At 40.7% G+C, this 25,868-nt stretch overlaps 1 protein-coding gene across 1 annotated transcript in view; it reads left to right on the forward strand.

The window, feature by feature from the left end:
• The window catches only part of CTNNBL1 (catenin beta like 1), a 162,482-nt gene that overhangs the window by 13,027 nt on the left and 123,587 nt on the right, over nucleotides 1-25,868 (forward strand). Inside the window, exon 2 of the mRNA XM_064573155.1 lies at nucleotides 22,692-22,880. Coding sequence (XP_064429225.1) covers nucleotides 22,692-22,880 — 189 coding nt within the window. The remainder of the gene's footprint in view (nucleotides 1-22,691; nucleotides 22,881-25,868) is intronic.

A 25,868-nucleotide genomic window follows, 5' to 3' on the forward strand; every position in this document is an offset into this window, starting at 1 on the left:
TGCCTACTAAATGCAAGTTGTTATACTAGACACTTGAGACTAGATATGCACAAGACATTTGCAGTACCTTGTCTTTATGAAACTTATATCCAGGGAGGCAAGGCAGACAATAAACAAGAAAAACAAATACAAATAAGTAAGAACTCCCACACAAGCAAACAAATACTACATACACAAAACCAAGATAATTTCAAATAGGGATATGAAGGGGGAAAAATGGGCTGATGTAATAGAGTGATGGTAGAGCATCAGAAGGTTCTAAAAGGCCTTTTTGAGGGGGTAGCATTTGAATTGAGAACTGAATGATGAGAAAGATCCAGCTCTATGAAGAGCTGTGGGAATAGCAGCATAGGCCTAGGAAATATGCAGTACAAAAGCCCTAAGGTGGGAACAAGCTTGTCATGTTTGAGGCAAATGGCTAGAGCATGGCGAGTGAGAAGGAGACAATTAAGGACGGAGGTCAGCTGTGGGGAGGGGAGGTAACCTTAAAATGTTTAAATTTTGTTGTCAGCACAGTGGGAAGCCATTAGGGGTTTGAAGCTGTGGAGCGCCAGAGTTTGGTTTATGTTTGAAAAGAGCACTGCATCTGCAGAATGTAGAATAGGTTGTAGGGGAGCAGTCTGGCCAGCTTAGGTGTTCAAAGTGGGTAGAATTCACCTTTGTGCTGCAGGGGGCTACAGCCGAAGCTCTGCTCTCCCTAGGATAATTGCTTTCCCACCTAGGTTGTTTTCAGAATCTCCCAGTTCGAAACATTTAATCTATGTTCTGGCTTAATCAAGAAGCAACACTCTCCTCGTGCCAGGCTTGGCACAGAAAACATGGGCCTGGTGCCTTTTGTTGAGCACCCTGGCCTGGAGAGAATGAAGAAAGCAGCTCCAGTGGACCCGAGGACAGTGCAGCTGACCTTCAGCACCTGGTAACTTGTAGGAAGCTTTGGAATCCATAAACTTTGTGTGCTTGTGCAAAACAGTTGCAGATGGTCTGGACTGATGATTAAATATCACTGCAGTCTAGCCCAGATCTGCTGTGGCCATCCTCTCTGCGTCTGGTTTTACATTACAGTGGGTAATTACAGGGGCACAGCTCTTTCTGGTTGGCTTAGGGGGAAATTTCAGTTTCTGCCAGTTGTGTCGGTGACTGCAGTGAGCAGTAGTTGTGAATGGCTACTTTTTGTTTTCAGAATTAAAAAAAAAACAAAACCCAACCAAACTTAAAAAGAACTCTCTTTAATGAAAGGGAATAATTGCCTGCCTTTGCTGTCTCTGCTGATTCTCCAGTGGGAGTTCTGCCATCAGACTTGTCAGACTTGGTTGGCAGGGACTTTTTCTCCTGAGTTCGCACAGAGATCTGAATGGGCAGAGATAACACAAATAAGTACTGGTACAAGCATATCTGCAGAGGAACAGATTTCCCTCTGACCAAAGGTGCCACTGGTGGGTACCACCCTGATTCTCAGTGCATCTCTTACCACTAATGACAGGACTTTTCAGCAAATTAAAAGAATTGCTTAAGCACCACCTGAGCTGGGCAGTTTTTACAAGACTTTTGAGTTTCAAAGGCCCTCAGGCTGCTCAATCTGCCAGTGTAAAGTCACTGAATATTATCTCCCTGGCTTCTTACTGGGGATCCTTATACCTCATTCAGCATAATGAACGTGGGGAGACAAATTGTGATTCTTCTACTTCTTTTTTTGCCCAAGATTTCTTCTTTCATTCCCACAGAACTTACAAGGACACAGAAAACTCAGTGGGGGAAGAAGAGATGGTGTCTGCCTTCTGGCCGACATGACTTACGCCAGTGGTTGCATGCGGGTTCCAGAATGAAGATTGCAAATCACTCTCCATCTTCTTGGAGCCTGTCCCATAATTAGAAGATTAAACATTTTGTTTAAATTAGTAATTTTCCCCCTACCTCCTCTGTGTGCTTAAAGTCACCATTAGAGCAAGATGGAGACTGGTGGTTTGATATTGGGCTCCACGTGCTAGTTGTGATTGTCAGCAAGAGGTTCAGGAAGTCTTACTTTAATTAAAAAAGCAATTTTGGCCATGGTTCACCTTGTGTGAGGCAGAGGCACTTCTGATCATGTGACCTTTTCGATTGCTGAGTACAGTGAGTAGAGCTTTCTTCAGGAGCGTGACACCAAGCCTAAAAGGACAGTATCAGGAGGCAGTGTGCAGCTGGCCTTGAAGTATTGCCTCTGCATTAATGGCAGATTTGCCTTCAATTGACAGATTGTGTTTGTGGGAGAAGAGGGTTACTTACAGGGATAGTATGGTCCTAATTTGAAGTGAATGAAAAGCGACTCATAGAGGAGCCTGTAGAAATTGTCATACTTTTAATGAAGTAAAACAGAATTTGTGTTTTCTACTCCCTGTGCCACCCCACCAAAAGAACAAAACAAAGGGCTGGGAACTACCAGCCCACTAAGAGCCAGGTATTGTGCTGTTTGATTTATAGGTGTTAGTGCATTTCATCCTAAAAGCAACCCTGGGAAAGTCAGTATTCTTATTCCCATTTTATAGATGAGGAAAGGAAGGTCACAGAGGTTTAGTAACTTGCCCAAGGACACGAGGAAGTAGATGGCAGAATCTTTTCCCTAATTGAGGGCTCTGGTGGATGAAGGGAGCTTAAAAACAGAAATGCTTTAAGAAATAGAATGCAGCAGAATGCTACCATCACTCAGTCTTGTACCTGCCTCGAGTCTACCATGTGTATCATTCTTGTCCAGCAGAATACCATGCACTGGTTATCAAACCCAGGGAAGCAGAACACTCCCGTCAGTTACCAGTCCCGGGGGAGGACTCCAAATGCTTCTACCCATGGCATCTTGGTATTGGAGTTGCCAGTGAAAACACCACGTGGTCAAATACTGGATGGAATGATGCTTTTTACTCACACAGAGAAGAGACAAAGCAAGACCAGCTCCTGGGATATATGTCAGTTCCTTGTGGCTAGTGGGGCCCTCGCCCTTCCTCTGAAGCTGGTGCAGGGCAGCGGCCTACATGCAGCCCTCTCTCGGCAGCAGAAGGACCCCGACCTGAAAGCTAGTGGTGTGCCTGAGGGACACTGATGTACATGCTTAAGCAGAGCAAAGGAATACTCACTGAGCATGAAACAGAGACAGACATTGTCACACAGGGTGATAAGCCTGGCACAAGCTGTGTGGACTCCTTACCTCTTGGTAAGGAAGTGTTCCAGGCCTGAGCCCCATTCCTATGCAGCCAGGTGGGGTTGGAAATACTGCATGCGTGGACTGCCTTTCCCAGCAGTTCTGTATTGAAATTACTTGGTTATGTGGCTTTCTTCCCATTAGACTTTGAATTCCTCAAGGACGGTGACCAGATCAGTGCATGCTATGTAGTAAATGCTCAATAAATGTCTGTTGACTGAAGAAAGGAAAGAATAAGGGTAATAAGGAAGAAGGAGTAAGGAAATGAATGAAGCAGTGAATCAGTGATTAGTGGCTAGATTTGGTTCTCTTCCAGGTATCTTTTTGTGTTGAGACTTAGCGCCTCCACAGTTGCCTTCTCTTTTTTGCCTCTTCTTTCTCAATGGAGAAAGTAGATTCAGCTATGTTTGTGAGTGGCAGTGACCCGATCATTGCCTTAAAAAAAACAATAGATGATCTTCATAAAAGCTCGATTCTAATACTGTAGTAATCTGAGAGTTGATGGGCTTTTTTTTTTTTTTTTTAAACTGGAGTTGTCTGACTCCAAAGAAACAGATTGATTGATCCATTTATTTGCCCAAGATTTGCTGCAAGTTTACTGTGGGCCATAATTGCTGTTTTCTCTTCACCCAGCCTTAGAGGCAAAAAGTAAGAGATAATACAAACAACAAGATTAGTTTTTATTTCATGTTGTTGTATCTGGCATACCCATTTCCATTTGATTTTTTTTTTCTTATTTAACATGTATTAAGCAGTTTTTCTGGGTTAGATGCTTCCTCACTAGGAGGGCTTTTTCCAGGGATGAGATGGTGATTTACCCAGGGTCACACTCTAGTAACAGACTTGGATGTCTGATTACTGAAGTCCATTTTCTTCTCACTGCACCAATCTCCCACCCCCCCCCCCTTTTTTTTAAGGATTTTATTTATTTATCTGACAGAGAGAGAGCGAGAGCAGGAACACAAGCAGGGGGCGTGGGAGAGAGAGAAGAAGGCTTCCCGCCGAGCAGGGAGCCCGATGTGGGGCTCGATCCCAGGACCCTGGGATCATGACCTGAGCCAAAGGCAGAGCTTAACGACTGAGCCACCCAGGCGCACACCAATCTCCCCTTTTAATGGGACTAGTTTAGCATCAGTTTCCTATGTGCTTTATGTTTTGTATAGGCCTGGGACACACATTTGTTTCTAAAACAGAAAGTAGTAGAGCTGCTAAAAGTTTATGTAAGTTTAAGTAGCCTTGGGAAACAGATCTGTAGTAAGCACAGAAACTGAGTGTTTCAATCCCAGCCCCTCTGTTTTCTAGCTGTTTGACCTTTAGGCAATTTGCTAAGCAAGCCACCCGAGCCTTGGTTTCTTCACTTGGAAAAACAGGGAATGGGTGTTCCCTACCTAGCAGGGCTGTGAGAGGAGTAAAAAGATAACATAATAAGCACACAGTTAATGGTAACTATTACATAGCTTGGATGATCACTTGGTGAGGAAGCGGTGGAGGAATTCTTTATGGTTTCTTTAAACCCTAAGATTCTCTGACCTCAGTGCCTCCTAAGAAGCCCTTTGTGAGATTTATATCTGACTTTGCCTGTGGAGGCCCATCCTGGCTTACTTATGCAGCTTTGTTTAAAAGAGGTGGCCAAATTCCCTTGTGTGCAGGGTTTTTCAGCCAGTGTCTGTGTTTTTTGGTATGTGTGCCGGGATTCCCAAGTTTCTAAGTAATTTCAGTCTGAGACGAGTTGGATTGATGGCAGGCTGCTTTAACACAGGCGTTACAAATAAGATTAAGGGGTTGTTGCGAAGGTACCAGTGGAGCTCTGGGACCGACTTTCTGGAGTCCTTCTAAATTGACAGCTAATGGGTAGTTTGCCTTGATGGCTCTCTCTGAGCTGGTTGTAACTGACTAGAGATTCATCCACAGAGGTAACTTTGCTTATGAAAATTCACTTTCCTTTCCTTTCTCCGAAAGTAAAGCTACCATAACATGTAGTAATGTCTTTGCATTGTGCAAAAAAACCAGTTGCCTTTGCACTGTTTTCAGATACCTTTTTCTAAGGCAGCCAATTCTTTTTTTTTTTATTTCATTTTATTATGTTATGTTAGTCACCATACAATACATCATTAGTTTTTGATGTGGTGATCCATGATTCATTGTTTTCGTATAACACCCAGTGCTCCATGCAGTACGTGCCCTCCTTAATACCCATCACCGGGCTAAGTAGTCCCCCCCCCAAAACCATGTTTGTTTCTCAGAGTCCATAGTCTCTCACGGGTTCATCTCTCCCTCCGATTTCCCCCCCTTCATTTTTCCTTTCCTTCTCCTCATGTCCTCCATGCTATTCCTTATGTTCCACAAATAAGTGAAACCATATGATAATTGACTTTCTGTGTTTGACTTATTTCACTTAGCATAATCTCCTCCAGTTCCATCCATGTTGATGTAGAAGTTGGGTATTCATCCTTCCTGATGGCTGAGTAATATTCCATTGTATACATGGACCACATCTTCTTTATCCATTCATCTGTTGAAGGGCATCTCGGCTCTTTCCACAGTTTGGCTATTGCGGACATTGCTGCTGTGAACATTGGGGTGCATATAGCCCTTCTTTTCACTACATCTGTGTCTTTGGGGTAAATACCCAGTAGTGCAGTTGCTGGATCATAGGGTAGCTCTATTTTTAATTTTTTGAGGCACATCCACACTGTTTTCCGAAGTGGCTGTACCAGCTTGCATTCCCACCAACAGTGTAAGAGGGTTCCCCTTTCTCCACAACCTCTCCAACATTTGTTGTTTCTTGCAAGGCAGCCAGTTCTTAAGGTTTTTTGTTTTTTTTTATATATATACTATAAGCCTGCCAAGCTTCAAAGAAAACTTTAAAAAGGGGAGAGATGATTCACATTATTTTATTCTTTATTTATATTTCTGTATAAGACAGTTATTTGATTATCTTAATCCTTGGTAGAGTCCCTTCCTGCCCAGCAAAATATGCGTTTTGCCTTATCTGGTCTACTAGGTGCTACTGCTAGGAAATTGAGTGTCCTAAAATGTTCTTGAAGTGAACAGTTCTTAGTTTAAAATCACTTTAAAGTCAATTTTATAGCCTTCTTGCAAGAGAATTGTGGTGGTGGGGATAGAGCTTGCAGGGGGAGTTTGTAGGGCAAGAGGCATTCACCCAGGCTCCTAGAGAATTCCTTTTGGTCATATTCCATGTGGCCAGGTGGTCAGTGTTCTTTCTTTGTTCCAGGTGGAGGAAATATTTCTGACTCTAAGAATAACTCATTCTCCATACTTGTCTTTATTGGGAATGGAGGTGTTTTGCTAACTTCAGTGGTTTTAAAGCTTCTAGAAATAGTAAAACCTTCGAGTTGAGGAAAATAAAGTGCATCTTAGACAAAGGTAGACATGAAAGCATCTCTTTTCATTGTTTTTGATGGGCTCATCAACAGGCATGTAGTGAGGCCATAACACCAGATACTTTGTTCAAGCTGAAAGAGGTAATTCGGCACTAGAAAGAAAGTATATTATATAATCATGCTATGTTTTCAGACTTTGAAGTATTACCCATAATATTGAAAAATATTCTTTTTAACAGGATACTCAAGGTAAAGTTTGATATGAGTTCTGTCTTCCTTGAAATAAATGTGTCAGCTATTGTGTAACAGACTTATGTGGATAAGTTTTAACTTTTAAAACAAGTAATGGTAATAGCTAATGTCCTAGGCTCCTGGGATCAAAACTGTGTCAGAACCATTAAGGGATTAATGAGCAACTGTGAAAGACCTTGATTATGTAAATGAATAAAATTATTTATTTCTTACTTATGATTTGGTTCTCACAAATTCAGTCCCAGGTTATTCATCTGCCCTCCTTCCCATTTTCTCAAAACATCTTCACTTTTCTCTTTTCTTTCCTATCTGTGTTCCTAAGAGTATACATCCTTTCTCCCCAACCACTCTTTCTGTTTGAAAGAGGAATGAAGTTTTAAGTCTTGGCAATGACCTCAGAGGCAACTTATAGAAAAGGTAATTAAAGATTACCTTGCCCCACTTTAGTCTTAATGAAATTGTCCTTTGCTAGAGGCAATATTCCACTGGCTGGAATCTTCTCTGTCAGCATAATTACATGTAACAGGTGTGCCATATTACATGCAAAACCACTCTGTGGGGCTGCTGGTTGCTGAATGAATACTCCATCTCTCCCCAACCTCTGGGACGAGCACTTATAGCGTATCTAACCTTTGTGTCACCCGAAATAATAAAGTGAACTTATTGTATCTGAGCTTTGGTTTAAAACTATCAATAATTTAGAATAGCATTGCCATAGTAATTTGTTATTTAATGTTCAAAGATTCAGAGTGGACTGGGTGGGTTCCCCAAATGGTCTGGGGGAGGAAGTTCTTACTGCAGTCTCCATGTAGAGAGATGGCACTAAGCTATTACCAATGGGCAAGGAGCAATGACAGAAAAGAGCTTTCCTGGTTAAAGCCATAGACAGAAAAGTAGCAGAAGAGACTTTAATGTTGGTTGAGAGACGATGGCAACAGAGAGAGATGATGAAAATTATGCTTTTAAGATGATAGTTTCTGGGGTTGTGACTAAGAAAGGGATCCGAAGGTTGTGTGTATTGCTCCTGCAAAAGCGAGAGATTTCAGACCTAGTTCTGTCTATGACTTCAGGCTCGAGTCCTGTCACTTCCTTGAGTCTTGGTTTGTTCATCGGGAAGTTACAAGGTTGTACTGATATTCGTTGTCTGAATCTGAGTTTTACTATTCTTATCCTTTATATTGGTGCCACCATTAGAGAATTAACTAAGCGATACATAAAATATAACCCAGGATGGCATAAAATGATCAAATACGTAGGTGCAAATAAATCCTGCCTGGCTGTAGTCACGCTAACGACCCAAGGACCTCTGAGAATGTGTATACCTTATATACATTTGCTAATAATAATAAGTTATGATTCCTGGGTTTAGCTGGTTCATTGGTTTAGCTGTCCTCTTCCCCCTGTCTCTCACTGATTTAGCAACGTGGGTTGAGTGCCTGCTCTGATGTTGGGCACTGTTGGGTGCTGAGGTGTTAGCAGCAGGGGTCAGATCCATGGTTCCTGCTCGTGAGGACCCAGTTCATGAATTAGTAGAGGAGGTGGAGATTTAGGAATGCATGCATTACGTGCCAGTAGAGGTATAATATGATACACTGCTGAGGAAGCTCAGAGGTCTTACTGGAGTTTTTGGAAGACTCTTAGAGAAGGTGACCTTAGAGCTGGAGCTTAAGGCTGAGTAGGATTTCTCTAGAATGAAGGAGGAAAGGAAAGTGATCTGCTATTCATGGTAGCACAGTATGTATTTACCCCATTCCAGGGCATTGTTTAAGTAGCCCAGGGTGACTCCTGGGTCCTTCCCTGAATCTTTTCTAATTCCCTTATTGGTTTTTTCTATAGCTGGGTTTCCAGACCCTGTACTGTCCTTCTCATGCATTATCTAGATTTAATGCCTCCTTTTCAAGTGTGGTAGCTAATTCGGTGCTGCAAGACTGTAGCCAAATTGGATGTTATACTTCTAATAGTGTGACCTTAATATGAATTAGCTTTAAAAATATTTAAAGTTGGTCATCCTGTTGATTCATTGAACTGGAGATTTACTGAAGCCATCAGCTCTTTTCTGACTGAATTGTTTTTAAGTCACAATTCCCCTGGTGGGGACTTTATATATTTGCTATTTTGAATTTAAACCAAGGACTCCACAGTGCTTATACTTTTTTGGTTCAACTAATTATGGTTCTACCTATCTGTGCTGCCATTCATCCACATTTCTCTTTCGGCCTCCTTGAGTAACTTTGTGAAAGATCGTGTTGAGATAAAGGTGTTGTGAACCCTTAACCTCAGTGAGCTGCAACAACATCAAGGAACTGCAACCAGTGGGGCATGACTTGTTCTGCGTGATTCCCTGCTAGCTTCTAGTGGTCCCCCTTTTCTCCAAGTGTGTGCATAACTGTTCCATTTTGCCAAATTTACTTCAGATCTTTAAGAAATAAAATTTTATAAATACAGTTGAAGTCTCCTGTATACCCTCCCCTAATCCCATTTTATTGTGTGTCCCTCCCTAATCCAGTTTCTTACCCTTTTAGAAGCAATCACTATCTTGAATTTGGTGATTATTATTCCCACCATTTTTTTATTATTATGTGTGTAACCAGTGATGATTGAAATTTTCTTTTCTTTTTTCTTATTACAAATATGTTCCAGTGAACATTCTTTAAGTATCTCTTTGTGCATATGTCTGAGAATTTCTGTAATGTATATATACCTGGGAGTAGAATTGCTGGGGCAGTCAGAATATATGCATTTTCAGTGTTATTAGGTATCACCAATTAGACCTATACTCATTTACACTCCTATCAGCAAGTTTTAACAGCTCCCCTTTCTCCACATCTTCACCAACACATTGCTAGATTTTAATTTTTTCATTTTTGGCCAATCTGATATCTTATGGTTTTTATGTGCATTTTTTTGATTTCTAGTAACATTGGGTCCCTTTTTATATGCCTATGGGATGCTCAGTGTTTTTTCTTTTGTGATCATAATTGTGATAACATTCCTTGTCAAAAGCTGATTTTAAGTAATTCTAAAAGAGTTGTATATATAGGACTTTGCATTAGCAATCATTAAGAGAAATTTAAGCTTTGGTTCTAGCACCTTTTCAAAGTGCTGTATCTTTATCTTATTTAATCTTACTCTCCGTTATCTTACCAAAGACAATCCTGTGAGATAGAGCAAGAGCAGAGCATTTTTATAAATGCTGCACTGATAAGTCAAATGACTTATCTAAGGTCATGTGACTCTTAAGTGATTCACAAGAACCTAGATTTTTTTCTGATTATTGGTTTGCTGCTCTTTGCATTGTACTATGCTACTTCTTTTAGATCAGTGCAGTTCTGTTGTTATTGTTGTTTGGATTGATGTCTAATATTCCCTCCAGCACCTAATGGAGTGATGTTCAGGTTCTATTAGCTTAGTAAACACTTCTTAAGTGAATGAATGAAGGATGATGGTTCTGGTGTAACTGACAAAACATTCATAGTAAGTCTGCTAAAATGGAGGTAGTTTACCTTCCAATGATTTTACAAGTATCTGCCTCTCTTAGCCTTGATAAATAAACTGAATCAACATTCAGCTTTCTGATGCAGCTGCAGAATTAATCAGAGAAGATGTCAAAGTAAATCATGGACGCTAAAGTATAGTTTGTACTTTTAAAAAAAGAAATCTACACACCCTTTGGAGGTGAGATGAATATATATTCAGGCTTTAACAAGAAGTAAGAATTTTTTTGGTGGGAAAAATTGATTAAGTAGAGTCTTGATGACTAGTGATTTATTTATTTATTTATTTATTTATTCTTATGTTAATCCCCATACATTACAACATTAGTTTTAAATGAAGTGTTCCATGATTCATTGTTTGTGCATAACACCCAGTGCTCCATGCAGAACGTGCCCTCCTCAATACCCACCACCAGGCTAACCCGTCCTCCCACCCCCCTCCCCTCTAGAACCCTGCCTGCCCTTCAGAGTCCATCGTCTCTCATGGTTCGTCTACCCCTCCGATTTCCCCCGCTTCATTCTTCCCCTCCCGCTACCTTCTTCTTCTTCTTCTTTTTTTTTTTCTTAACATATATTGCATTATTTGTTTCAGAGGTACAGATCTGAGATTCAACAGTCTTGCACAATTCACAGCGCTTATCAGAGCACATACTCTCCCCAGTGTCTATCGCCCAGTCCCCCCATCCCTCCACCCCACCCCCCACTCCAACAATACTCAGTTTGTTTCCTGCGATTAAGAATTCCTCATATCAGTGAGATCATATGATATATGTCTTTCTCTTTTGACTTATTTCACTCAACATAATACCCTCCAGTTCCATCCACGTCGTTGCAAATGGCAAGATCTCATTCCTTTTGATGGCTGCATAATATTCCATTGTATATATATACCACATCTTCTTTATCCATTCATCTGTCGATGGACATCTTGGCTCTTTCCACAGTTTGGCTATTGTGGACATTGCTGCTATAAACATCAGGGTGCACGTACCCCTTCGGATCCCTACTTTTGTATCTTTGGGGTAAATACCCAGTAGTGCAATTGCTGGATCATATGGTAGCTCTATTTTCAACTTTTTGAGGAACCTCCATACAGTTTTCCAGAGTGGCTGCACCAGTTTGCATTCCCACCAACAGTGTAGGAGGGTTCCCCTTTCTCTGCATCCCCGCCAACATCTGTCGTTTCCTGTCTTGTTAATTTTAGCCATTCTGACTGGTGTGAGGTGGTATCTCATTGAGGTTTTGATTTGGATTTCCCTGATGCCGAGCGATATTGAGCACTTTTTCATGCGTCTGTTGGCCATTTGGATGTCTTCTTTGGAAAAATGTCTGTTCATGTCTTCTGCCCATTTCTTGATTGGATTCTTTGTTCTTTGGGTGTTGAGTTGGATGAGTTCTTTATAGATTTTGGATACTAGCCCTTTATCTGATACGTCATTTGCAAATATCTTCTCCCATTCTGTCGGTTGTCTTTTGGTTTTGTTAACTGTTTCCTTTGCTTTGCAAAAGCTTTTTATCTTGATGAAGTCCCAATAGTTCATTTTTGCCCTTGCTTCCCTTGCCTTTGGCGATGTTTCTAGGAAGAAGTTGCTTCGGCTGAGGTCAAAGAGGTTGCTGCCTGTGTTCTCCTTTAGGATTTTGATGGACTCCTGTCTCACATTGAGGTCTTTCAACCATTTGGAGTCTATTTTTGTGTGTGGTGTAAGGAAATGGTCCAGTTTCATTCTTCTGCATGTGGCTATCCAATTTTCCCAACACCATTTGTTGAAGAGACTGTCTTTGTTCCATTGGACATTCTTTCCTGCTTTGTCGAAGATTAGTTGACCATAGAGTTGAGGGTCCATTTCTGGGCTCTCTATTCTGTTCCATTGATCTATGTGTCTGTTTTTGTGCCAGTACCATGCTGTCTTAATGATGACAGCTTTGTAATAGAGCTTGAAGTCCGGAATGGTGATGCCACCGGCTTTGCTTTTCTTTTTCAATATTCCTCTGGCTATGCGGGGTCTTTTCTGGTTCCATACAAATTTTAGGATGATTTGTTCCATTTCTTTGAAAAAAGTGGATGGTATTTTGATGGGGATTGCATTGAATGTGTAGATTGCTCTAGGTAGCATTGACATCTTCACAATATTTGTTCTTCCAATCCATGAGCATGGAACGTTTTTCCATTTCTTTGTGTCTTCCTCAATTTCTTTCATGAGTATTTTATAGTTTTCTGAGTACAGATCCTTTGTCTCTTTGGTTAGATTTATTCCTAGGTATCTTATGGTTTTGGGTGCAATTGTAAATGGGATCGACTCCTTAATTTCTCTTTCTTCTGTCTTGTTGTTGGTGTATAGGAATGCCACTGACTTCTGTGCATTGATTTTATATCCTGCCACTTTACTGAATTCCTGTATGAGTTCTAGGAGTTTTGGGGTGGAGTCTTTTGGGTTTTCCACATAAAGTATCATATCATCTGCAAAGAGTGAGAGTTTGACTTCTTCTTTGCCAATTTGGATGCCTTTGATTTCTTTTTGTTGTCTGATTGCTGTGGCTAGGACTTCCAATACTATGTTGAATAGCAGTGGTGATAGTGGACATCCCTGCCGCGTTCCTGACCTTAGGGGGAAAGCTCTCAGTTTTTCCCCATTGAGAATAATATTTGCTGTAGGTTTTTCATAGATGGCTTTTATGATATTGAGGTATGTACCCTCTATCCCTATGCTCTGAAGAGTTTTGATCAAGAAAGGATGCTGTACTTTGTCAAAAGCTTTTTCTGCATCTATTGAGAGGATCATATGATTCTTGTTCTTTCTTTTGTTAATGTACTGTATCACATTGATTGATTTGCGGATGTTGAACCAACCTTGCAGCCCAGGGATAAATCCCACTTGGTCATGGTGAATAATCCTTTTAATGTACTGTTGGATCCTATTGGCTAGTATTTTGGTGAGAATTTTTGCATCCATGTTCATCAAGGATATTGGTCTGTAATTCTCCTTTTTGATGGGGTCTTTGTCTGGTTTTGGGATCAAGGTAATGCTGGCCTCATAAAATGAGTTTGGAAGTTTTCCTTCCGTTTCTATTTTTTGGAACAGTTTCAGAAGAATAGGTATTAATTCTTCTTTAAATGTTTGGTAGAATTCTCCTGGGAAGCCATCTGGCCCTGGGCTTTTGTTTTTTGGGAGATTTTTGATGACTGCTTCAATTTCCTTAGTGGTTATAGGTCTGTTCAGGTTTTCTGTTTCATCCTGGTTCAGTTTTGGTAGTTGATACATCTCTAGGAATGCATCCATCTCTTCCAGGTTATCTAATTTGCTGGCATAGAGTTGCTCATAATATGTTCTTATAATTGTTTGTATTTCTTTGGTGTTGGTTGTGATCTCTCCTCTTTCATTCATGATTTTGTTGATTTGGGTCATTTCTCTTCTCTTTTTGATAAGTCTGGCCAGGGGTTTATCAATCTTGTTAATTCTTTCAAAGAACCAGCTCCTAGTTTCGTTGATCTGTTCTACTGTTCTTTTAGTTTCTATTTCATTGATTTCTGCTCTGATCTTTATTATTTCTCTTCTCCTGCTGGGTTTAGGCTTTACTTGCTGTTCTTTCTCCAGCTCCTTTAGGTGTAGGGTTAGGTTGTGTACTTGAGACCTTTCTTGTTTCTTGAGAAAGGCTTGTATTGCTATATACTTTCCTCTTAGGACTGCCTTTGCTGCATCCCAAAGATTTTGAACAGTTGTGTTTTCATTTTCATTGGTTTCCATGTATTTTTTTAATTCTTCTTTAATTTCCTGGTTGACCCATTCATTCTTCAGTAGGATGCTCTTTAGCCTCCATGTATTTGAGTTCTTTCCGACTTTCCTCTTGTGATTGAGTTCTAGTTTCAAAGCATTGTGGTCTGAAAATAGGCAGGGAATGATCCCAATCTTTTGGTACCGGTTGAGACCTGATTTATGACCTAGGATGTGATCTATTCTGGAGAATGTTCCATGGGCACTAGAGAAGAATGTGTATTCCGTTGCTTTGGGGTGGAATGTTCTGAATATGTCTGTGAAGTCCATTTGGTCCAGTGTGTCATTTAAAGTCTTTATTTCCTTGTTGATCTTTTGCTTAGACGATCTGTCCATTTCAGTGAGGGGGATGTTAAAGTCCCCCACTATTATTGTATTGTTGTCGATGTGTTTCTTTGCTTTTGTTATTAATTGCCTTATATAATTGGCTGCTCCCATGTTAGGGGCATAGATATTTACAATTGTTAGATCTTCTTGTTGGATAGATCCTTTAAGTACGATATAGTGTCCTTCCTCATCTCTTTGACTAGTGATTTAAATCATAAATCACATCCATGTTACTTGTCAGCCAATCAGATTATGGATCTTAAGTGAGAGTCTTGGTGATTTTAATTTTTGATACATTGATTTTTTTTTCCCCCCTCCTTGTGGGCAGTTAAAACCCATGTTCTCCAGTAATTATTGTGTTCTCAGTACCTGTTGTTTTTTTTTTTTTTAATTGGGAATTAAGTAAATGAGAGTTCTGTTTTATATTTGCAATAACTTTGCTTTGAGATTTTGCGTTTCTGGTACTTGGTTTTTCTTCCAGAAAAAAAAGGTAGTAAATTGCCATGATTCATTGATTTTTTTTTTTTAAGCTTTAAGTCTTGTAAAGACATAATATGTAATTGTATATGAATACCTGGAATATTTCTCAGATATTTCTTAAAATATGTGTGATAATCCCTTGTTGATATAGCACTTTATAGTTTACATAGGGCACCTTTGTAAGGTGTTTAGTCATCACAACAATCTTTTGCGTTGAGGTAGGTAGCATTTTCTGTCTCTGATGGCTTTGATCCCGGATTATGAACTTTGGCTGATGGTAGCTGCAGCATTAGAGATTGTGCACTTTTTCAGTTCTGGTGCCTTAAGCAAATTTGCAAGGGAGCCCTGATGTTAACTTTGGCAGGTTTCATGCCTGCAAATATTGATTGAGCCAGAAGTCCTAGTTGTGAAATGTCACCAGTGAATGTGCAGCCAGCAAAGGCAAGGGAAAACTCATTACTACAGCTCATCTGTAACTTCTGGATCAGGCCACTCACTACCGTCTGGTAAAAATGCATGTTTGAAAGCTCCCTTTTATTCTGACAAAATGTAATCAGGCGAGGTTAACAGCAGATGATTTCTGAGCATTTCAAATTGGTTATACCAATCCGTCCACAGCCTGGGTTTGTGACATTCCATATGTCTAATTACCTTTAGAGGTATCAGAAAGCTTTAAGATTATGAAACCTAGTGGCAGGAAGGAATTTAATCATGTGTATACCTACCTTTCCCCCTGTGTTGTATGCACCCCCCCATATTGAAAGTATTTATTCTGAAAAAGAAAAGGCGATGATAGAGGAAGAAATAGGATTACTGTCCTGAAATAATCCAAAGATTTTTTTTTTAAATGTGAGAGTGGGACTAATCATGTTTATATTGCTTTAAAGAGAAAGATTAAGGACCAAGGAAGAAAGTTGTAAGTTGTAAGGTTTCTCCTCAATTTAACAAACTCTCTGAGTGATCCAAGGATGGAAGGGGCACAATTTAGGGAGGGGTTAAGTTTCTGGTCACTGGAAGTGTTAGGAAAGCCCCAGCCTATACCCAGTGAAGATGTTTTAAAGGGGATTCAAACCTCAGATAGACGATTGGGTTAGATTCAAGGCTTCCTAAAGTCTGGATGTCTCTAGTGTTTCAGAATTACTGCAGGAGGTTGTGAATCCATACAGATGTACACAGGCATTTTCTGTAGAATGAATCTCAGTCTCTCAAAATTAATCCTTCTCTCTTTCTCCCTGTCTCTCTCTTGTTGTATATCAGGAGTTAAAAACACAAATGTAGGAGTTAAAAACACAAATGCAATGAAAAGTATTGCCAAATAGATAGTAATATATTTGTCACTGTGTTCTTTCTCAGTCATTGGATATTAAAAGGTACAGTAGGGGGTAGGGTCTGTCATATTTTGACATTAAAAAAAGATTTTCGTTTTAAAATCTGTTAGTGGTCAACACCCTTTCCAACCTTGAGGTTCTTTGATTTTTGAATCAAATGTGTCCAAGAGAGGTGGGAAGCTACTTGTATTATCTTCTATGAGCCAAACTCTGCTGGGCACTTTAGAAACATTGGCCTTACAATGAATCATGGAACACTACATCAAAAACTAATGATGTAATGTATAGTGATTAACATAACATAATAAAATAAAAAAATTTTTTAAAAAGAAACATTGGTGTTTGTGTGCTTAATATATACATATATACATAAATATATGAAAGTGGTTATTGTTTCTAGCTTATAGATTGAGAAAACTCAAGCTTAGAGGGGGTAAGTTATTTTCCAGGACTGCTAACTAAGTAGAGGGACTAGGATTTGAATTTAAGAAAGTTTGACTTCTAAACTCATTCTCCATATAGGGTATCACCAATTGCAAATAGGTTAGCTAGTTAGTATTGCAGAGTAGGAAAAGCACTATATTGGGACTTAGAAGCTTTGTATTATTGCCCATCGCAGACAAATTGCTTAAAGCCACTGGGCTCAGATTTCCTTATTTCTATAAAGAGAGGGATAAACTAGATTACCCTTTGAGCTCGAATTTCTGAGTCTTTCCCATTGTTTGATATTTAGGAAATAGTACTTCATGACCCTAGTTGAAAGGCCCTTTTCTGAAGTTCTGAAGCTTCCTGGTGCTAGGTGAAAAATTCCTGGCTTATTATGATGTTATAGAAGATTTTCTTTGACTTTTTCCATTTTTTAATAGAATTGAACATATTTTTTCTTCCATTAACATGAAAGTACATTTTATGAAAATCACCTCCTCCTAACCCAGGTAACTTGGAATATTGAACTTACTTAGACACCCCCCCCCTCCCATACACATCTCCACTGTTATATCCTGGTATAGACGTGCTCTTCACATTAATAATTGTGCTGGGTGTTTTCATAATTTATCATAATGATGCCATTATTGCTTATTATAGAAGGCCCTTTCTCCCACCCCCACCCCCAAGTCTAATTGAGGTCGAGACAAGACCATAAATGCGATAATATAGATTGTATGCTCAGAGGAAATGGAGTTGGTTTCATAGTGGAATTTTAATTTAGGATTCGTTCTGGTGATGTAGCCTCTTCCTATGGTACATTACTTTGAGCCCAATATAACTGCATTTTCCCACAGCTCCTCATTATAGCTACAGCTTCTCACTGCTTTTTAATTAAGAAAAAAAAAATAGGGAGAGAGGGAAAAAGGAAACCTGCAACTTAGGTTGGATATTGTCTGGGTACGCAGGGAGTATCCTAGGCAGATTACTTATTTAATTTTTTAACTCTTTCCAAGCTTTCATGGAGATGTCTTGATTTCTGTTTCCAGGGGGATGGATATAAATATCATCCATCACACATACACACACATACTAGGCTTCAAGATCTTTGGAAAGTGAAAGCTTCTCATGTATATAATCTTGAAGCTTACCATAAGCTTTGAACAAGTGGAAATCCTTTATGTAACCTAGAAAGGCAACCAGCTGTGTGGTTGGATGGTGGCAAATGCTTAGTGAGCATTTATACCGCTCACCACCTATTGGGAGTAAGGCAGGGAATGTAGGAGATTTTTTAAATTGTTAAAGGCTGATGTTCTGGTACATCAGAAGTTAAGAGTTAATCATTTTTTCTCTAGTCTTGTGGGCAGCAGAAACAAAGAAATGACTTTATGAGGAACAGTTTCTTTTGTCATTCCTTCATCTTGAGGGATTCCAAACACCTTTCAGATACCAAAACAAATTAATCTCCAAAGGTGACTGGTAAGAATGGCTTAATCTTCTTGGGACTGGTTTTGTAAGACACAAGGAGAGCTCATGCCTGAGCTGTTGACCTCTCTGACAGGCTGGAGTGTTACATTCCCTTCCTGAATCCAGAGCCCTTTGGCTCTTCTGTAGTGGAATCGGTTTGACAGCTCTGAGATTCTTCCCCACTTGTGTATTCTTGCTTTGTTTTGTGTAACTGATCACTCTCTCAGTAGCGAATATTGGTAAATATAATGTAGAGGTTTATTTCCAGGTCAGGGTACTGTTAGCTTTATCATTTTTTTGTGGGGACCTTTCACAAATAGGACTTCAGCTTTCTATGAGTCCATATTTTATGTAGTGTTGCTGGAAAGACGGTTCCATTTTGGCTTTATCAGGGGACAGAAAGCCCTTGGATGAAAGTCCTCTAGACCTGTGGAGACCTGTGGTAGCCAGTATGGTAGCCGCGAGCTGTGTATGGCAGTTGGGCACATGAAATGGGGCTGGGTCTGGGTCGAGACACACTGTGAATGTAAAGTAATATGCCAAACTCCAGAGACTTACTTAGTATGAAAAAAAAGTAAAATATCACATTAGTAATTTTTAAAATACTGATTACATGTTAAAATGATAATATTTTAAATATATGGGATTAAAAATATTAAAATTAATTTCACCTGCTTCTTTTCACTTTTTAAAATGTGGCCCCTAAAAAATTTAAAATTACATCTATGGTTTGCATTTCATTTTAATTGGGCAGCTATGTCCTAGACTGTTAAGCCCCTTGATAGCAAAGCAGCATTTGTCTTACATTTATGTCCCCAGTTGCCAGCACAGGCCTTATACATAGTTGGCATTTAATAAATATTTGTTAAAGAAATGAATCCCAGCCTTTATTCTTCAGAGTGGTCAAATTTCAGAAATGCGTAGAAACTTCTCTTTTTGGAGTGTTAGTGTCTGAAAAAGAGACAGCCCTTTTTGGGAAGAATAAAAGTTTTTAAAATTTTGCCTTGGGAGAAAAAAATGGCTAAAATAAAATATCTCTGGGCCTTTGAACAGCTTACCTATCTGTTAGAGGTGGGAGCTGATAATGTTGGTGAAGGAATCATGGCAGAGCACCCTAATGGGTTCTGCTCTGCTCTGCTGGAGAGTTGTCATGAGGGGAGCTCAAGCTGAATGTCTGACGGAGAAGGGAGTTGTAGAAACAGTTAGTGAACCTGGAATTTGCCCTTAGGGATGTTCTGCTTAGACTATTCCTTATGATTAACAGAGCTATTCTTGTCTCAAGAATCCATCCTGGCCCTTTCTGTCTCCATTTCCCCATTTAGACATGACCCAAATGGAAGCCTGGGACTGCCACTGGGCCACCTTATTACTTGAAGATCCTTTAAGCTCTGCAGTTCTTTAATACATTATTTGTTTAATGAATGGTTTACCAAATATTTTAATTTGGCCAGGGTCTTACATGACTTATATTTATGGGTATATGTTCTTGACTGAAAGTCCCTTGGGCCTGTCTTAGTTAGGGTCCTGGAATCATGTACCAAAAGGATGCAAACTTCAGGTTCAACTTTGAGTTGACCAGGTTCAGCTTTGAGAAGAGACCAGGTTGTCTTTGCAAGAGTTTATTAAAGGATCTCAGGCATCCCCTCTCCCTGCTTAGAAAATAGAACTGTTAACCTACTTCTCTTGCCCAGAGATGTGGTGAAGATTAAGAGAAGTGCTTTAAGTTCTGCAGGAGGGAAGTGCTATTTCAGGGGAAATTATTAGAGGTCAAAGTGAAACTCTTCCCCTACCTTTGAGATGTTTGTTTTAAAAAAGTAGATTGGAAGATGTATTCCAAAGATGACACTGCCAGTATTCTTTCAGGTTTGCATTTCTTAACTATGGCGGTATTTAGCTTTTTCCTTTTAATTGTGGTCCACTGCCTTTTCTCTCTGCCCTCAGACATAAACAATCCAGAAATCTCCTTTCTGTGGAGAACTATGGAGCCCGTGCTTTGATTTGACTGCTGCAGCAACCTCACGAGAATCGCAGCAGGCCTCGTTTTATGTGCCTGAAAGAATTAGTGCTCCCAGGGGGCTGAAGTTCCTTACCTGCTGGGGAGCTACAGATTTCTGGTTTGAAGCCTGCCCTCCTTTAGGGATCAAGCTACCTTTCCTTTCTTTCTCACATGAAAACCACCACGTCCTTTTGCTTGTGGTCCATGGTACCTAGCATATTGATTTTCTTCTTTTTCTCCTCTTTTTCTAAGTGCCAGTAATGACAATAGATTTTTATAATTTTTGTGTTTATAAAAGTAGAGTGTTATCATATCAAATGATAATCTATCTCACGGAGGCTAGGAACAGAGTGAAAAATAGCAGGTGGTAACCTACAAACCAAATTGTCTAATGTGAGTTTTCTAAGCAGTGTCATATGCTTAGACTTACTGGCACACCTGGTATGTGGAACCAGCAGGGTATGTGAATATAGAGGGAAATGACTTTGCACACTGGGATAGTGCAGTTCAGTAGCAGTGTGGGTTATAAGTCACAAGGTGAGATGTGTAATGTGTATAGTAGAAATTTGTCTCTTATCACCACCAAACAACTTAGCAGGTTGGCAGCAAATGGGGCATTCTCTTCTGTTGGTCATAATAAACCATGTCACACCTAGCACACTATTAGTGTGTGTAGTTATTATAACATATAAAGAAAAGCTCGTTGAACCTAACACAGATGTCTTCTGTTGAGGAAGACAGAATCATGTGGATTACCTTATAGTAATAATCTTTTATTTTTGTTTAGTACTGTTGTCGTTTAGCGTTGGTTTTTTTTTTTTTAATATTTTATTTATTTATTTGACAGAGAGAGAGAGACAGTGAGAGAGGGAACACAAGCAGGGGGAGAGGGAGAGGGAGAAGCAGGCCTCCCGTGGAGCAGGGAGCCCGATGCGGGGCTCGATCCCAGGACCCTGGGACCATGACCTGAGCCGAAGGCAGACGCTTAACGACTGAGCCACCCAGGTGCCCCCCCCCTTTTTAAGACTTTATTTATTTGAGAGACAGAGCATGCGTGAGTGTGGGGTGGGGGTGGAGGGTGGGGGCTGAGGGCAAGGGAGAAGCAGATTCCTTGCTGAGCAGGGAGTCTGATACGGGACTCGATCCCAGGACTCTGGGATCATGACCTGAGCTGAAGGCAGAGGCTTGACGGATGGAGCCACTCAGGCGCCCTTCATTTAGCATTCTTTCACTAAAGTTTGCAACCTTTTGGTACAAGCTTCCAGTTATGAATAAGTTCTAGGAATCCAATGTATAGCAGAGTGACTTTAGTTAGCAATACTGTATTGTATACTTGAAAGTTGCTAAGAGAGTAGATCTTAAATGTTCTCACCACCAAAAAAAAAGGTAATTTTGCGAGGTGATGGAGGTGTTAACTAACTTAATGTGGTAATCATTTTGCAATATATATATATGAATCAACTAATCACATTGTACACAATGTTATATGTCAATTATATCTTAGTGAAGCTGGAGAAAAAAATGGTAAACATATACACACACACAGGCATCCTTTGAAGTTCACAGGGAAAAGGGTTATAATTTCCGTTTGCCGTTTGTAGATGAAGAAACGAAGGTTTAGAGAGGTTAATGACATGCCCAGAGCTGCACCAGTAGTAACCTGAGCTGCTTGGAGACGTTGGGCTGTTTGATTCCTGGTGCGGTGCTGTTTCTCCTCAGCTCTGAAGCCCATTTCAGTAGTGCTTCATTTTATTCCAATTTAATGGAAGGCCGCTGTTAAGAACGCCTCCGTGGACTGCAGCGTCAAAGGCAAAACGAGGACCTAACAGTGTGGCAGCCAGAGCCCCGGACCCGGAAGTGCCGATTGTGTTTTCAGTGCAGCTGCTGGCTTTGGGACTCTGGGTAATACTCCCTCTGGGCCTTACTCTACCCTATTCTTCCATAAAGTAGGACTTCGGAGTCCAGTAGACCCTTGGGTGTTACATAGGTAATCTTCTCTGCTGGAACTACTTGTGAGTGACTGGAGTCTTTCATAGACATGAATTAAAACCATGTGAAGGGATTGGTGTCGGGAATTGTATTGTAACTAGTAAATTGAGCCTAACCCATCTCAGCGTGGCTGTGTTCCCTGTGATTTCTATATACACAGCAACTTTTGTGAAGTGATAAAACTTCGCATATTAAAAAAGTTCTGTAAAAAGAAAAAGCCTACTGGGCGCCTGGGTGGCTCAGTTGGTTGAGCGACTGCCTTCGGCTCAGGTCATGATCCTGGAGTCCCTGGATCGAGTCCTGCATCGGGCTCCCTGCTGGCAGGGAGCCCGCTTCTCCCTCTGACCTTCCCCCCTCTCATGTGCTCTCTCTCTCTCATTCTCTCTGCCTCAAATAAATAAATAAAATCTTTAAAAAAAAAAAAGAAAAAGCCAACTACCTTGTAGGTGACTTTAGTCATGTATTTATAGAATCACTACGGGTCTGAAAAAATGACCACTTGGAGCTTTACTTCATTTTGTGGGAGAAATCGTATTGTATGGAGCTTTTCATCAGTGAATCCTTGAAAGCTTTTATAATGTCTGCTACGTGTGCCCTTCTAGGTCTTTTCCAGCTCTGGAATCCTGTGTTTCTTTTTTTTCGTTCTCAGCCTAACAGGGGCACAAAACGTCCCCGGGATGATGAAGAGGAAGAGCTGAAAATGCGTCGGAGGCAGGCTGGTCCCCGAGACCGTGGCCGCTATCGGGAAGAGGAAATGGTGGTGGTAGAAGAAACAGACGATGACAAAAAGAGACTGCTGCAGATTATTGACAGAGAGGGCGAGGAGGAAGAGGAAGAGGTAAGGTGGCAGGCGAGGCTGGCCCTGACACGCAGTGTCTGTAGAGTGTCATTTTAGGTCAAATATTTCATTCCTCTGAGCTTTTCAGCTTCATCTGTTAAACAGGGTGAGGAATACTTACTGCACAGTATTGACGGGAAGGTGAAGTGCGCTGATGGAGTTGGGAAGCATTTTCAAAGTGTAAAGATCATTATAGATAGAGTTTTTAAATTCTTCTGGATTATGTGTCCTAATCGAGGCCCGAGCACTGGACTGTGGGGCTGTCGCTGTTGACTGAGGAGGGTCAGGGAGGCTTCCTAGGCCGGGCACACTGAAGGCACTTCCATTTTTTAATGTAGTCGGTAGTCTTTGAAGGAGGAGTGGCATTTGATCACACTAGTGGAAGGAGGCTTTTCAGTTGAGATGGCGTTAGCAAAGCAGCAAAGGTGGAGAATTCTGTTCAAGGTGGAGCTAAGAGATTAGGTATTTAGGTGTAACTGAGGAAATACAGTTTAGGAAAAGAGGTGCTATTTGCTGTTCCTCAAGATGCCTTAAGGCATACTCATTCCTACTTTTGGACCTTTTGACTTCTATTCCCTTTGTGGAATGCTCTTCCTGTAAGGCTTTGCATGGCGGGTTTCTTTCTTCTCATTTGGGTCTCAGTTCAGATGTTTCCTCCTCAGAGAAGCCTTTCCTATCTCTGGGGTAGCCCAGTAAGTTATTCTCTTATCACTTTGGTCAGTATATTGTCTTCATAGCATTTACCGTGATCTGAAATCCTGGTTTGTTTATTTTACTCATTTGCTATCCCCTCCCCCACCTCTTATGAAAACAGGGACTGGCTCTGTTTTGTTCACAGCTGTATCTCTAGCACTCAGTGCAGTGCCTAGCTCTTGGTAGGCCCTTGATAAATATTTATTGAATGAATAAATGAAGCTAAAAAGAGTAGAGGTAAAATACCAGTGATTAAAAATAAAATGACCTTACCTAAGTGTCTTTTTATATCCGTAAGTGTTAACTTGCATGTTATTTCACCCTGGCATTTTGTTAAAAATGAATTATGGAAATGGATTCTTAAGAGCCAGCTGTTTTTTGGTTCCCTGAAAGACATGATGCTAAGTTTGGATTTAAAAAATGAAGCTGGAGTGTGAATCTGAGAAGGAAAAAAAAATGGATTCATATTCCAAAAAGGTCTTTACTGTGTTGTGACAGTAACTCTCTCATTAGGATTTGTACCAGTGCTAATTTGGGGGTCTGCCCCCAAAAGATGGTGACACTTTGGAAATCTGTGGTGGGAGAGGGTCCTGAATTTCCTCTCTGAGGGCAGCAGCCCTGCTAGGCTTAGACAAACTGTGTGTGTAGCACATCCTCTCTCCTTCCTTCCCTCTCGGCTCGCCCGCCCTCCCTCCCTCCCTCCCTCCCTCCCTCCCTGCTCACTAGCTTCGGCTCAGTCTGTTAGCCCTGCAGCAGCAGTTAATTGGCAGGTATAATTCCCATGTAGGGCAAGGCTGGTACTGGAGGATTAGGATAGTAGCTGTCATGGGTAAGTGGTTTCTAGCCTGGGAGACAGAAATGTAGTGTGGGACCAGGCCTTCTGTTAAGGGACAAGGGAAAAAGAGATCGCTTTGTAAAAATGACACATGGAAGACTACAAGTCCAGGAGTTATTTTCTCACTGCCACCAAAGTCCCATTTGATGAAAAACAAGTGATGTTTGCCCCTGTAAAGTCATGTGGACTTGTAAAATATTATTGTCCTTTTTGTGCTATATCACCAGCATTCATCTTTCTGAAATCTCCCTCTGGTTTCTGACGTTGAGCTATTGGAGTCTTAGTCGATGACTAAGACTGATAATTCAGTTTTCCCCCAGCATTGGAGGGAAATTAAAAGAGGGAAGGCCAAACCCTGGAGAGGCTAGGATTTGGGGGATCCTATGAGAGCTGTATTAACACTATTACATTTTTTTTCCTGCAGGGTGGGCAAGATGTTAGCTAAGGGAAAGAAAAGAAGTGGAGATTGAGGTTGCTTGAAAGTGATTTAACCCTTCCTAAAAATTTAGATTACTTAGTGAAATCCTCGTGATGCATTGGGTGCATCGTGCCTGTTGCTAGTAGTAACAATAAGCATTTATGTTAATGTAGTGTCCTGTAGTTTGTAAAACAGTTCTATGCACCTCATCTCTTTAGGTCATCTCCATGACCTTGAAAGAGACAGGTAATATTTTCGCCCTCCCTCTCTCCCTGCCTGCCTGCCTTCCTTCAACACATCTTCCCTGGGTGCTTGCTGTGTGTCGGGCACTGTGATGGGCACTGGAGAGTCAGCAGTGAACAAGTAGACATGGGCCACCGAAAGGGATGTTTACTCTGGTTTGGGGTTGGAGAGATTGTCTGGGCTAGATCCTGCCATACCTTCTTTATATGGGTCATGTGAAGGATTTAGAATTTTATTCTGAATGCCAAGTGGATGAATTCAAGAAAGACTTGTGAGGTAGTCTGTTGGACTTGATGAGGGTTTGAGGATTATATTCAGCAAAGTAACATCACCACGTGCCTAGTAAGTAGTGAAGCTTGACTCTGAGTCTTGACTGAGCCGGGGCACTGAGTTCAGTTTGTGAAGTTTCTCTTTAAGCTACAGATACTGGGCATGGGGTGGGAGTCCAACAGAGGTCCTCAGGGGCCAGGAGTCATTGATAGAATCTAAGAAATCTGTCATGCCCAAAATGAATTTATAGATAACTCCTATGTTGGCTAACTGAATATACAAAAACAAAACAAAACAAAACAACCCAACATATGAACATTGAAATTTAATAAAATAATAGCTAACACTTTTGAGTACTTATACAATTATGAGATGATTCAGTGCTTTCCAGAAGGATCAGTTTCTGGTTCTCTTAATAGCAGTCTTTGTATTGCTTTTAGGTGTGAGTTGTGGTCAGTGGCCACAAAAGCTGTGAAGCCAGGAGTTGGGTGTCAGAGAGGCAGAGTGCACTGTAGCACGTGACTCTAAC

Source organism: Mirounga angustirostris, unplaced genomic scaffold (assembly GCF_029215605.1).
Source record: "Mirounga angustirostris isolate CCGP_5_RB_7025 unplaced genomic scaffold, mMirAng1.0.hap1 SCAF_10, whole genome shotgun sequence".
Classification (NCBI taxonomy): domain Eukaryota; kingdom Metazoa; phylum Chordata; class Mammalia; order Carnivora; family Phocidae; genus Mirounga; species Mirounga angustirostris.